Consider the following 12,487-nt stretch of genomic DNA (forward strand, 5'->3'; position numbering starts at 1 on the left):
CCTACTGGTACTCCCTCCCCCCCCCCAAAAAAAATGTTGGATTGTATTATTTTTAGTGAACTTTTCCATTAAACTGTGCTTTGTGATTTCTATGGTTGTAGGTACGTGATGTTTACTAATGCGCAAGTATGTTCTCTGTGTACTGCAGATGTTATTTTTTTTAAAAAAATAAACCACTATTGAGTTGGCAAGTCAGTTGTCTTGAATGTGGTAACCAGAGAGGGATTTTATCTGATTAAATTGATCAGAGAGAGAGAGAAAGAGAAAATCACAATTCCAAAGAAAAAAGTTAGCATCCAGTGCTACTGTGTGTCCCACAGGTTCTTCTTCCACTTTGACCCAAACTGCCTCCACTGGTGTGTTAGAGGAGGATATTGCGGCTACTGCTGGTGATTTTACTGTTGCTAGCACATCTGCTGATGTTACTGTATCCAGTGTTACCGCTGTCACCAGCCCTAGAATATCCGAAGAACAGCAAGTGCAAGCTGTGAATCTCAGGAAATCTGATCTGGAGCTCGCCACTTCCAAGGAACCACTCTCCCTTCAATCAGCAGATACCCAAAGTACAAGAAGACGGCCAAGAAATGCTGAGCAGATAGAAAGACCTAAAGAGCTTGCAGTTGTTACTCATAGAGGTATTGGATGTTATTTTACTTGTGCCCATTTAGTCTACAGCCACAGATGTGTCACGTGCACACTAACTTTTTTTTCCTGATTCCATGAAATGAAAGGCTAGAAAAGTTTCAGTGAGAATGGAAAATGGGAAATGAGGACAACCGCCACCAGAGTCTATAAAATAGAGGGGGTGGAAGGCTCACTTTAACAATGGCTATAGTATTAGAGGCCCTGACCTGGATGGCCCAGGCTAGCCTGATCTCATCAGATCTCAGAAGCTAAGCAGGGTCAGCCCTGGTTAGCATTTGGATGGGAGTCCACCAAGGAATACCAGGGTTGCTGTGCAGAGGAAAGCACTGGCAAACCACCTCTGTTAGTCTCTTGCCTTGAAAACCCCATAAAGGGGTTGCCATAAGTTGGCTGCGACTTGACGGCACTTTACACACACACATAGTATTAGAGACAGTTCACGCTGGTGAGTCGTTGGACTCCAAGTGAGGCCTTCTCCTGCATAGTAGAATAAGTGAAGTCTCAGAGGGTAGCTGTGTTGGTCTGCAGTAGAACAGCTAGATTCGAGTCTGGTACCACCTTAGAGACCAACAATATTTCGGTGGTATGAGCTTTTGAGAGTCAAAGCTCTGTCGAAGTGAGTTTTTGACTCTAGAAAGCTCATACCCCCAAAATATTGTTGATCTCTAAGATACTACTGGACTCGAATGTAGCTGTTTTACAGTAAGGGCGAAAACACACGGTCGCTTTAGCCTCCTTTATTCCCTGTTTCAGCCAGAATTCAGCTGGGATCGAACGCATGCGTCTCGCCGAACGTCTGTTGGATCCTAGCTGAATCCTGGCTGAAACAAGGAATAAAGGGGGCTAAAGCATGTTTGCGTGGTATGGCTGCCTGCAGAGGGCAATTAAAACTGTTCCCATCAGGCAGAGATCAAGGCAGGTCCCCAATTCATAGTTTGCCTTCAAGCTAACTCCAGGAATGTTCACCCGGTATGGAAGCAAAGCATTTACAGGTCAGATTTGTATGTAAGCAGGTAAACATGGAACTAGCTTTTGTATGGATGAGTCACCACCATATAGACTGTCTCCATACGGCAGTTATAGATGATCTGGGAGAAGTGGCACTCAACCTTTGTTGCAATTTGAGGGGTTCAGGTTGATGATTTGTGCATGATCCAAACTCTTGACACCAGATAAATCTAGCAAAATGGGGCGGGAAGTGGGGGAGGATGCCAGTTTAAGCTTTAAAAGTAATGTGACATTGTAAAATTAGCAGAACGAGTTTGCATGATGCTGTGATCTGTGGTGTTTAAAATCATCTACTTGTTCTAGAAGTGAATATGGTAGTATCAGGAACCTGCAACAACATTTTGGCCGTTTTAGGTCTCGTGGTTTCCCCTTGCCCAGCAAAGGACCAGACCAAAGCCAATGATAAAGCAAAGCACAGACGAACAGCAAAGCTAGTGCCGTTTTCAAAAGTATACCCACCTTTATTCTAATAGGTATGTGAAGAACTGCAATATTTTAAAAAGCCCACTTTAGCTTAAATTTAAACTGGCAGTATCTAAAATTAAGGGCTTTTAAAACAAGGGAGTAAAAACACTGACATTTAAATTGAAGTAAATTGTTCATCCTAATTGAAGAAGTTTTCACGGTGAAATTTTTTGCCAGACAACATCTGACATAGCCCTGTTTATAATTCATAAGACTTCTTGGGAATCTTCAGATTATAAGTGTTTACTTCACAGTAGGTAGGGCTCGTGTTATAGCAAGAGCCCCAACCCCTGCTGTCACTCAGTAGGGTGGCAGAGGGGAAAAAATGCTGAAAATCACAGTTGGAGTGACAGCATTATGTCATTTCCCAGGTGATCCTGGAAGTGACATTGCATTGAAGTAATCCTCTAGGTTTAGGGGGGGCATGGAATTTCTGGTATATCCTTCAATGTTGCATCAACACAGTGATTTCACTTTCAGATTCGCTGATGGCACGCACCCCTGTTGCCAGCCCCCTGTCTTCCACGCGCTGGCAACCTTAGCAATAAGGTGTACCAGAAAACAGCTTCATAATCAGCTTCAGATTCCAGGGCAGATTTCTGCAATATGTAGAATAATTGCAAATGAAACTATATGCTTAGAGTGTCTATATCGCTGTGCAGTTAGAATGAAGAATTAGATGGCTTCTTGGCAGGTTTTGGGCCTAGAACCTCCCTCTAGAATTGTGGCAATCCCTTCTTTAATTGATATGCAAGTGCTTTCTTTTTTTTTGGAATGTTATTTTAACAGTGGCATCTAGGAAAGCATTGCGTTGACTTTACTGTTTTAAAAGTCTTAGTACAGTGTTGGGAGTGGAAAAGGCAAAAGAGAAGGGATGTTGGAAATGGATTTTTAGGATTCTGCCCACTGGACCTTGATTGATGGATCTTGACCCACATTTCCATGTACACACTTCACAGTACAGTATACAGATGACCTCTCCTCCTGTTTTTTGGCTATATATGAGCTATATATGATTCTACACACCAGCTCCACTAAATTCCATTTTGGGTAATTGCTATCTAGTTCTCCATCATCTTAATTATTTAACAGATTTTCTGCTTTGGGGGTTTCTACCTCAGTGGATATGTGCCAGTGATTGTTGGGAAACATATTGCATGTCCTGACGGTTAATCCTACACTGGGAATTTTCACAAATGTATTTATATAGTGGCTACTTCCACACAATTTCCCCCTACCCTTTATTCTGAATGAAGTGTAATATGTCTAATTTAATAGCCCCCTCTTCAGAAAATACATTTAACATGAATGTGTGTGTGTATACACACACACACATTTATTTATTTAGTTAGTTTTGTATCCCGCCCTCACTCCCTAGCCAAGGGTGGGCTCTAAGCTGCTCACAACATGATAATCAATATAATAAATGCAATAAAAATTCAATAAAATCATAAAAAAATAAAACAATTTACAAAATCAACAGTTTTACATCTCCATAAACATTAGACAATAAAGCAGAATGGTGCAACCCTACCCTCACCTCCTCAGGGAGCCTGTGACACAAGCTGGGAGCTATCACAGTCCCCACAGGGGTCCTCACCCTTTTGTCCCTCCCATCATTTGCTCCAAGACAGCAAGTGGCTAAGAGAGCTCAGTTGCCCAAGATGCTGCTTGTCAGGGATCCCAACCCTTTTTGGGAAATGCTTCCAAAAAGAACCAGTGTGGTATAGTGGTTAAGAGCTGTGGACTCTGATCTGGAGATCTCGGTTGGTTTCCCCACTGCTCCACATGAAGCCAGCTGGGTGACCTTGGATTAGTCACAGTTCTATTAAGAGCTCTCTCAGCCCCTCCTACTTCACAGGATGTCTGTTGTGGAGAGGGGGAGGGAAGGTGATTATAACCCGGTTTGATTCCTCCTTAAGTGGTAGAGAAAGTCGGCATATAAAAAACAACTCTTCTTCTTTCTCTCCAAACCCACTCCACCACTCAAGGTACCTCAATTTCCCTGTTCCCCTCCCAAATCATCCTAGTGCCTTGAGTCACCAGAAAGGTGGGATGTACATATGTGCATGGGTGTATCCAAGCAAGCAAAGTACTTGGATAAGAGGGTCAGTGCATTCAGACTACATTATAAGAAAAGTGCATTCAGACTACATTATAAGAAAAGGCTTTTTATTAACGAGCATGTATCCCATAGAAAAGCCAGCACAGGTGAAACGGGGGAAACTATCAGCATATAGCTAGAAGAATGTTTTCCCCTGACAAGTTAACCATATGGTGCAAGCTTTCTTTGTCTCTCAATCCCTTTGATCACCATATATGTCATTTAGGGTTGCCGACTTCCAGGTGTAGGTTGGAGCTCTGCTATTACAACTGATCTCCAGCCGATAGAGATCAGTTCACCTGGAGAAAAGGGCCTCTTTGGCAATTGGACTCTATGGCATTGAAGTCCCTCCCCTCCCCAAACCCCGCCCTCCTCAGGCTCCACCACAAAAACCTCCCACTGGTAGCGAAGAGGGACCTGCCAAGCCTAATGTCACTACATTCCTGCCTGTGTAACTTAAAGCTTTTCTGTGATGGGGTTTGCATAGCATATTTTCCTAAGGCAAACAGCTACTCATTCATGACAGGAGCAACAGTGGAAAAAATAATGGGCTCTAGTAGATGCCAAATTTGCCACCTTGAGTGAGGGAACGACTGAAAGATGGCAACCAGTGTAGAGCATCTGGCAAGTGAGTTCATATGGGGAGAGATGGTACTTCAAATATGTGGGTTGAAGGCAGTGAAGGTATTTCTATCCAGCACCTTGACTTGAACTCAGAAACTAACTGGCAGCCAATGTCCCTGTTTTAAAATATGCCAGATGCATTCCTGTCAACTAGTCTCTGACAGTAATCGTGTTGCTGCATTCTGAACTAGTCATAGTCTCTGGGTTGTCTAACTTCAAGTTTTTGAAAGCATTGATTACTTGGCCAGGTCAGCTGTGTCTAAGCAAGGAAAGAGTTAGTGAAACTCTCAGCCACCACAACAACCTGCTTTCCAAACAGCAAGGCTGAATCCATGAGTGCCTCCAAGTTCTTAATTTGCTCAACAAATGTCTGTAAGATTTGTATTCTATCTTTCCTTCAAGTTGCTCAGGGTGGCATATATGTGCATCATCCCACTATATCTTCACAACAATCTTGTGAAGTAGTTTGAGAAAAGAAAAGACTAACCCATGATTACCCAGGTAGCTCCAAGACTGAGATAGCGTTCGAGCTTAAGAACATAAGAAAAGCCATGCTGGATCAGACCAAGGCCCATCAAGTCCAGCAGTCTGTTCACACAGTGGCCAACTAGGTGCCTCTAGGAAGCCCACAAGCAAGATGACTGCAGCAGCACCATCCTGGCTGTGTTCCGCAGCACCTAAGATAATAGGCATCCTCCTCTGATCCTGGAGAGAATAGGTATGCATCATGACTAGTAGCCATTTTTACTAGTAGCCATGGATAGCCCTGCCCTCCATGAACATCTCCACTCCCCTCTTAAAGCCTTCCAAGTTGACAGCCATCACCACATCCTGGGGTGGGGAGTTCCACTTGACCCTCTTTTTACTATACGTTTCAGTTCCCCCAACACATACAGGTACATTTCCATAGCTACCATTTGCCAGGAATACATTAAATGTTGTTCGAGCATGTTACAGTAATGTGCAACAATTACTGTTTATTCTTCTCCAAAAATGGTACATTTCTAGAAGCAAAAAAAAAAAAAAGACATTCATGTTTCAAGCAATAAATCAACCACAGATTGATAGGATTGGAAAGACACGTTTGCCCTATGGGCAAGATTCTTGATAATTACATGTGTATAACCTTGCACAGAGACAAAATGGGATTTAATGGACTGCTGGGCTAGTGCAGGATGACAAATGTGATAGTCTTACATTTCCTAAAGACAGATGACAACCAATGAGAGTTACATACCGTATTTTTCGCTCCATAAGACACACTTTTTTCCTCCTCAAAAGTGAGGGGAAATGTCTGTGTGTCTTATGGAGTGAATGCAGGCTGGGCACGTGCAGGTCGGGACTGCGCAAGCCGGCATTCCCCGCCCTGATGGCCAGCTGGGAGGTTGGTGGAGCACACAGAGCCGGCTGGGCACGTGCGCTGGCTCGCCCCGTCCCGACGCGCACGTGCCCAGCCGGCTCTGTGCGGCCCCGCCTGCCTCCCAGCTGGCCGTCGGGGCGGGGAATGCCGGCTCGCGCCGTCCTGACGCGCATGCGCCCAGCCGGCATTTACTCCATAAGACAAGTTTTTAGAGGAGGAAAAACTAGGTGTGTACAGATGCCTTCAGCTCTGTTCCAAATGTGTTCCATTTTCTGGTTAGTCTTTGGGCGAAAACTTTACCCCCCTTTAATTCCTGTTTCAGCCAGGATTCAGCCAGGATCAAATGCAGGCATTTCACCTAATGTGTGTTCGATCCTGGCCAAAACAGGGATTAAAGGAGGATAAAGCGACCATGCGTTTTCGCCCTTTGTGTTCCAATTCAATCATATTCTCTCTGTGGCACCCTCTCTGCATGCCACAGGGGCAGCAGCTTCCCTCCTCGCCCCCCTAGCTTCGGCCCTGCTTACAATAAAAGGGGATTCTTTAACTAAGGTTCTCTGATGTCTGCCGAGTTCAGTCACCAGAAAGGGGAGAAATGATTCCTTTAGTGTGGAATTCTGCAAGTCAAAGATTATGGAAAATGTATGCCATTGACTTTCTTAAGATTTTTGGTGTGTCCACAAAGATATACATCCCATATTGGAGAGGGGGATAGGTTCCATAGCTGAGTAATGCAGATCCATGATTATGGGGCAACTGGAGAACTTTAAGAAGTTATCAGAACATTTTTCCTGTGTATGGAATTGCACAGCTATGGCACTCAACCCCATCTTATGTATATCCACGTAGTAGGGTTGCCAACCCTGGAATTACAACTGATCTCCAGACAATGCAGATCAGTTCCCTTGGAGAAAATGGCAGTTTTCGAGGTGGACTCTTATGGCATTGTAGCCCACTAAAGCCTCTCTCTTCCCCAAACCCCACCATCCCTGGGCTCTACCTACAGATCTCCAGGAATTTCCCAGACCAAAGTTGGCAACCCTACCATGCAGACATTTTTTTTTAATGGGAGGAACAACTTCAAAAAATCTGCAGGATTCCACTTGGTTGTGTTGCATTCAAGTGAGAGGTCAATTGTAGGAGACTGCTATACATGATCTAATACAGTGGTTTGCAACCTTTTTCTGACCATGGCCCCCTTCCAACCTTGTTTCCTTCCTGTGGCCCCCCCGTCCTATCCGTAGAAAGGTAGCTATGTAAATGTTTTGTTTGTAAATAACCAAGGAACAAAGAAGCATAAACAGCCACACAAAATGCACACATGCCGTTCTTATTGGGAAACTGAAATTTGCAACAACAACAAAATACCCCACAAAAAGGGAATACAACACGCTAATAAACAACAATGTTCACATACAAGGGAGAACAAAGTCTCTACCTCCGTTGCACAAGATTACAGCGATACAAAAATCCACAGTTGCAAACGATGCATAGAAGTGCAATGAAGAAAGTCATGTGTTAGGTTTTCTGTCCACTGAAGGTACAAATTGTATTTCTTTTCTCAATCACTTCTCTGTTTTCTTCACTTCTCATTTCCCTCTGTGGCCCCCTAGTCTCGTGCCGTGTCCCCCCCCCCCATTTATGCAGTTTTTACCTATGCCCCCCATGGAATATCCCAGGGGCCACTGGGGGGCCATATGGCCCCAGGTTGAGAACCACTGATCTAATACACAAAGATTTTAGTAATTGCCGCTAGTCCTGATATTGTCAGTAAAAACCCATGGGACAGGAGCAAGAAGAATATTTAAACAACATGCAATCTGTTTGCAAGAAGTGTTGAAAAGCACTGAAAATGTGAAAGCCTGTTCAGCACCCAGCAAAACAAACATGAAACAAGGCAACTGATTTGGGCTCTGTCCTGATGGCTCTGCCAGCCCATCCTTTCCCCTCTGTAAGTGGTCCATTTTGGCTCAGTCAAAAGGTTATTAAGTTTTATGACTAAACTGGGATTTATCCAAGATTCTCTATAAGAGAGGTTCTTCAGGAAAAGCTGGGGATCATGGTCAGTCCAAAAGAACATCTTGAAAGATCATTAGACATGTCTCTTCTCTGTGCTCTCTTCTTTCTGCTTGAAGTTTTTTTAAAAAATGCTTGACCTCTGGATCACTCATGACTGATAGAGTCCTCTGAAGTTTAGTTAAGCTTTCATTTATTGTCCATGTTTGATAAATTTAATAGCATTTCATAGAGAATGATTGCATTTTATTTGACGGGGGATCTGTCCACATCTCTAAACAATCCAGACAATGAATTCCTTGCTAAGCATAACACTTTCTGTCCATGTAGCATGACTTTCCTGCTTCTCTTTAACATATAGCGGTAAGGTTTTGAGGATTTTTCAGAGAGAAAAAGGGAAAGAACAGCATGTTTTTGACATGATCAGTTCTACATTTAAACATATCTGTGCCCTCCTCATTCTCCCAGTTTAATTTCTACTTTTAATTGCAAAGCATTTCATTTGGCACTGTATGGAAGATCAGGAAACATCTAATAAATTGACTTTTAGAATGTCTTGCTTCCTTCTTGTGTCATAGCAGTAAGATTAGATGGACAGGCAGTCCATGCAGCCAATTTAGATTGTGATTGGAATGAATCTGGGCTAAGCTGACATTATGTTGAAGCAATCTGTTTGCGTAGCAACATAACATAACCAACTTTTAGTACCTTTACATTTACAAGGTACAAATGACCTGCAAGACTGCTTATTTATATATACAGGACTCTCTTACTGCTAACTCAGGTCTGGCCAGATTCCATACATTTGTCATACAGTTGCTCATACAAATTGGCCCTGATCAGCATAGGTTCAGAAAGGAAATGATTTCTAGGAATTCCTTTTTGATGACTGCACTGGTATTTTTGCTGAGTTTGTTGATGTAACTGAATATCTCTTGCAGTTTTTTGTGGAGAACTCTGGTAAAGTGAATAGGGATTAGAAATTCATTTAAAACCTATGGAATCTAAATGTATAGATTACATATTTATATTCCATAGGTTTTAAATGGATGTCTAATTCTATCTGTCTGTCTATCTGTCTGTCTGTCTGTCTGTCTGTCTGTCTTAAAAAGGATTGGTGAGGTGAAATTATAAGGCATTAAGACAATTTTTGTTTAGATTATTATTATATTATAAACAATGTGCAAAAGGAACAATTCCTTGGATTACATTGTATAGGTAATGCAACATATGCTGAAAATAACAGCTCATTCCTAAATTTGGGGGGTGAATGGGCTTAGGAGGTGTCGTGACCCCCAAGTTGGCATCTGTGCCACTTGTGCCATGCAAACTGGCACAGACACTGGTGTAGTGCCACTTGCGCTGGCCCCCCTGGACTGCTGTGGCAGAGCAGCCTTTGGATGCTGGTTGGCCTCCTGCCAGCAGGCTGCTGGTGCAAGTCCTCATGCCAGTATCCTGGGAGGCCTTCCTGGGGCATTCTAGGAAGGGCAGAGCTGCAGGTAGGCAGCTTCCTAATCCCTTTCAGGTCAGGAATGCCCTCTTCAGCAACAGCGATGCTTTTTGTTGGTGCAGCATCACTGTTTCCAATGGGGCTTTCCCCCCTTTTATTTTTTTTTATTTTTTAAACTCCCCTCCCCCACCCTGCTGCAGTGGCCAGACCTCTTTGGAGGTGCTGTGCCATGCCATCCCCGGATGCTGCAGCTCTCAGGAATGAGCTGTTTCTGAATATTGTGAAAATACTTTCATCATCAATGATGAATTCCATGGCCTTTATCCTTTAGGAATATCTGGGAGAGAAATCCAGTTGCAAATTTATTCTTAGATGATGTTTCCTTATGATGAACCGAACATAATTTCACCAAGTGAAAATATGGTTCTGGTTTATTGAGTTAATTATATGTAACTCGTTTTTTGACATTTTTATGTAATAGTTTTTATAGCACTTCTAGGGATTTCTGTTCTCTTACATTTTCATTTTCATTTATTCTGCATGCCCAATTCCATAATTGATTTTAGTTCTTGGATTTACTTTTTTCCAGTGGCAGTTTACGTAATCCCTGGGTATGTTGATAGTCGTTTATGTTCTGTCTAGGAACGTGATTGGTGAAATGGTTATCCCATAATGGGTGTATTGCAGTAAAATAAACCAAAAAGTCCAGAGGCACCTTTAACAACATTTATTTCAGTGTGAGGTTTTGTGGGTCACAGCTCACATCCACAGATATGTGTCTGTTGCAACAAGAACAACTCATATTGGATTGAATGGACATGAGCTGAATCACATTTGACACTTGTGGTGGTCTGCTTGGGTGATTGCTTCATCTGAGTACATGATAGTTATAAAGCTAAAATTGGCACTAAGCTTGTGCATATTGATAAACCCGAATCGAAAATATCCCCCCCAAAAGCCATTTTGTTAAATTTGCTTTCAATGGTGGGAAAGTTTGCCAGGATCCTCCATAGACAAGCATAGCGAAGTTTGCAATAAAGAATCTGGCTGCAGCCACTTCACTATTTCTTCTCTATGGACCCCCGGACCCAATCTTCACCAAACTTTGTGGTTCAGGCAAAGAGAATCCCTTGCAGCTACACTGCAAATTTGGGGGCTCTACTTCAAAAATGCCCCCCAGGAGCTTTGCAAAAAAACCTCCTCATAGGCACAAATGCCCAATTTTTTTCAGGAAAAAATTGGCTTTTTCAGGTTTTCTGAAAAAATTCGGGCCCAATAAACCCGAACCCAAAATTTACTGATTTTGTGTGTGTGTGTGTGTGTGTGTGTGCACTGCACAAGCCTAATTGGCACTTGTTCACAATTAATGAGCAATAGATCGACTATATGCACTAATGAAATGTCAGGTTCAGAAGAGGCTCTATACTTTTCCTGACCAGATGCTGAACCTTATAGAAGCAACATAAGAAAATATATGTTTAACACAAATACCTTATGATTACAATCATGAATACACAACAGTGGAGTAAGTGGCTGAGCATAGTGAGTACTTGGTTAGGTAAGAGGACAGGCAGGCAGGCAGGCAGGATGTTTAGGTGGGAGGGCAAGTGGGGGAGGGAGAGAAAGCAGAGATGGGAGAAAGGATGGGACCTTTTTATCTGTAGTATTATGTTAGGGCACCCAGCTTACTCGAGTCACATTAGTCAATTTCAGAATATCTTTAGGGTGCCTAAAAGTGATCATTCCAGTCCAATATTCTGTACTAACATAAAGATTTGTTAACATGATGCAGTTCAGAAAAGAAAGTTTAAAAGTCATATTGGCCATTTTGTTGGGCCATTGTGATCACATGTGCCTGTTGAGATATGCTTATTATTAAGCGGTGGCCACCACTCCCATTGAATTTAATGGATTTGAACATATGCTTGACGACAGCTTTGATTGCATCCTCCCCCCCTTTTCAGACTAATGATTAGGGTTTTTGGGGGAAAAAACTATTAACAGTCACAAAGAAATATGCCACTCAACGTGCAAACTGACACCTTACCTAAAAAGATATCACAAGCATGCATCTTAATTTGGTATTGCATGTATTTTCTGACTTTGAGATGTTATTATAGATGTTGGATACATGTTTTCATTTTTTTAAATACTTTTTTGTATTGAGCTATATCAAAATAATGCTCAGCGTATTTGTTATAACTTTCAGCAGGTTTTCATCTGAAAAGGCAATAGAGTGGCAATATTTATAATATGTGGTTTTGTTGACAACCCAGTGGAGTGATACTCTTTACAGTTTCAGTTTGTCCCCTATATAAGTCACACACACACACACCCCAACAGGTTAGGCAACAAATTGTCATCCCCCCCTTCTGAAGTTTCTCATTACTGCTCCTTAAACTCAAGTAAGAGCCAAGAGAGGCATTCAAAACTACAAATTAAGTTATAGACATATATAGCACATCAAGTTTTTTTACTTGGCAGCTTTGGGATGTATAATTTTAGAATTATTCATTATTCTTAATGTTTCTTTTTTTATAACGTTTTGTACTCATTAGAACTGAAGACAAAAATGCCACGATTGAACATAATAATATATTTAAGATTAAGGTATGTGCAAATAAGTCCTTTCATACAGTGTAATTCATTGAGCCCTGCTAAACTGTCTACTGAGCTATAATAGCATTTTATTTTATGAATAGTTTGCGTACACCTTTGCAGTACAGTGGGCTGGTAAGTGGTGACCTATGGGTATTCACCCATATATCCCCTGCTGCTTCCTGTTCCTGGTTACAAGTTTCTATGATTTTCTTTT

General features: G+C 42.2%; 1 protein-coding gene across 1 annotated transcript in view; it reads left to right on the forward strand.

The window, feature by feature from the left end:
* The window catches only part of CSMD3 (CUB and Sushi multiple domains 3), a 712,581-nt gene that overhangs the window by 344,976 nt on the left and 355,118 nt on the right, over positions 1-12,487 (forward strand). Inside the window, exon 7 of the mRNA XM_056854045.1 lies at positions 321-635. Coding sequence (XP_056710023.1) covers positions 321-635 — 315 coding nt within the window. The remainder of the gene's footprint in view (positions 1-320; positions 636-12,487) is intronic.

This window comes from Euleptes europaea, chromosome 8, assembly GCF_029931775.1.
Source record: "Euleptes europaea isolate rEulEur1 chromosome 8, rEulEur1.hap1, whole genome shotgun sequence".
Lineage (NCBI taxonomy): Eukaryota > Metazoa > Chordata > Lepidosauria > Squamata > Sphaerodactylidae > Euleptes > Euleptes europaea.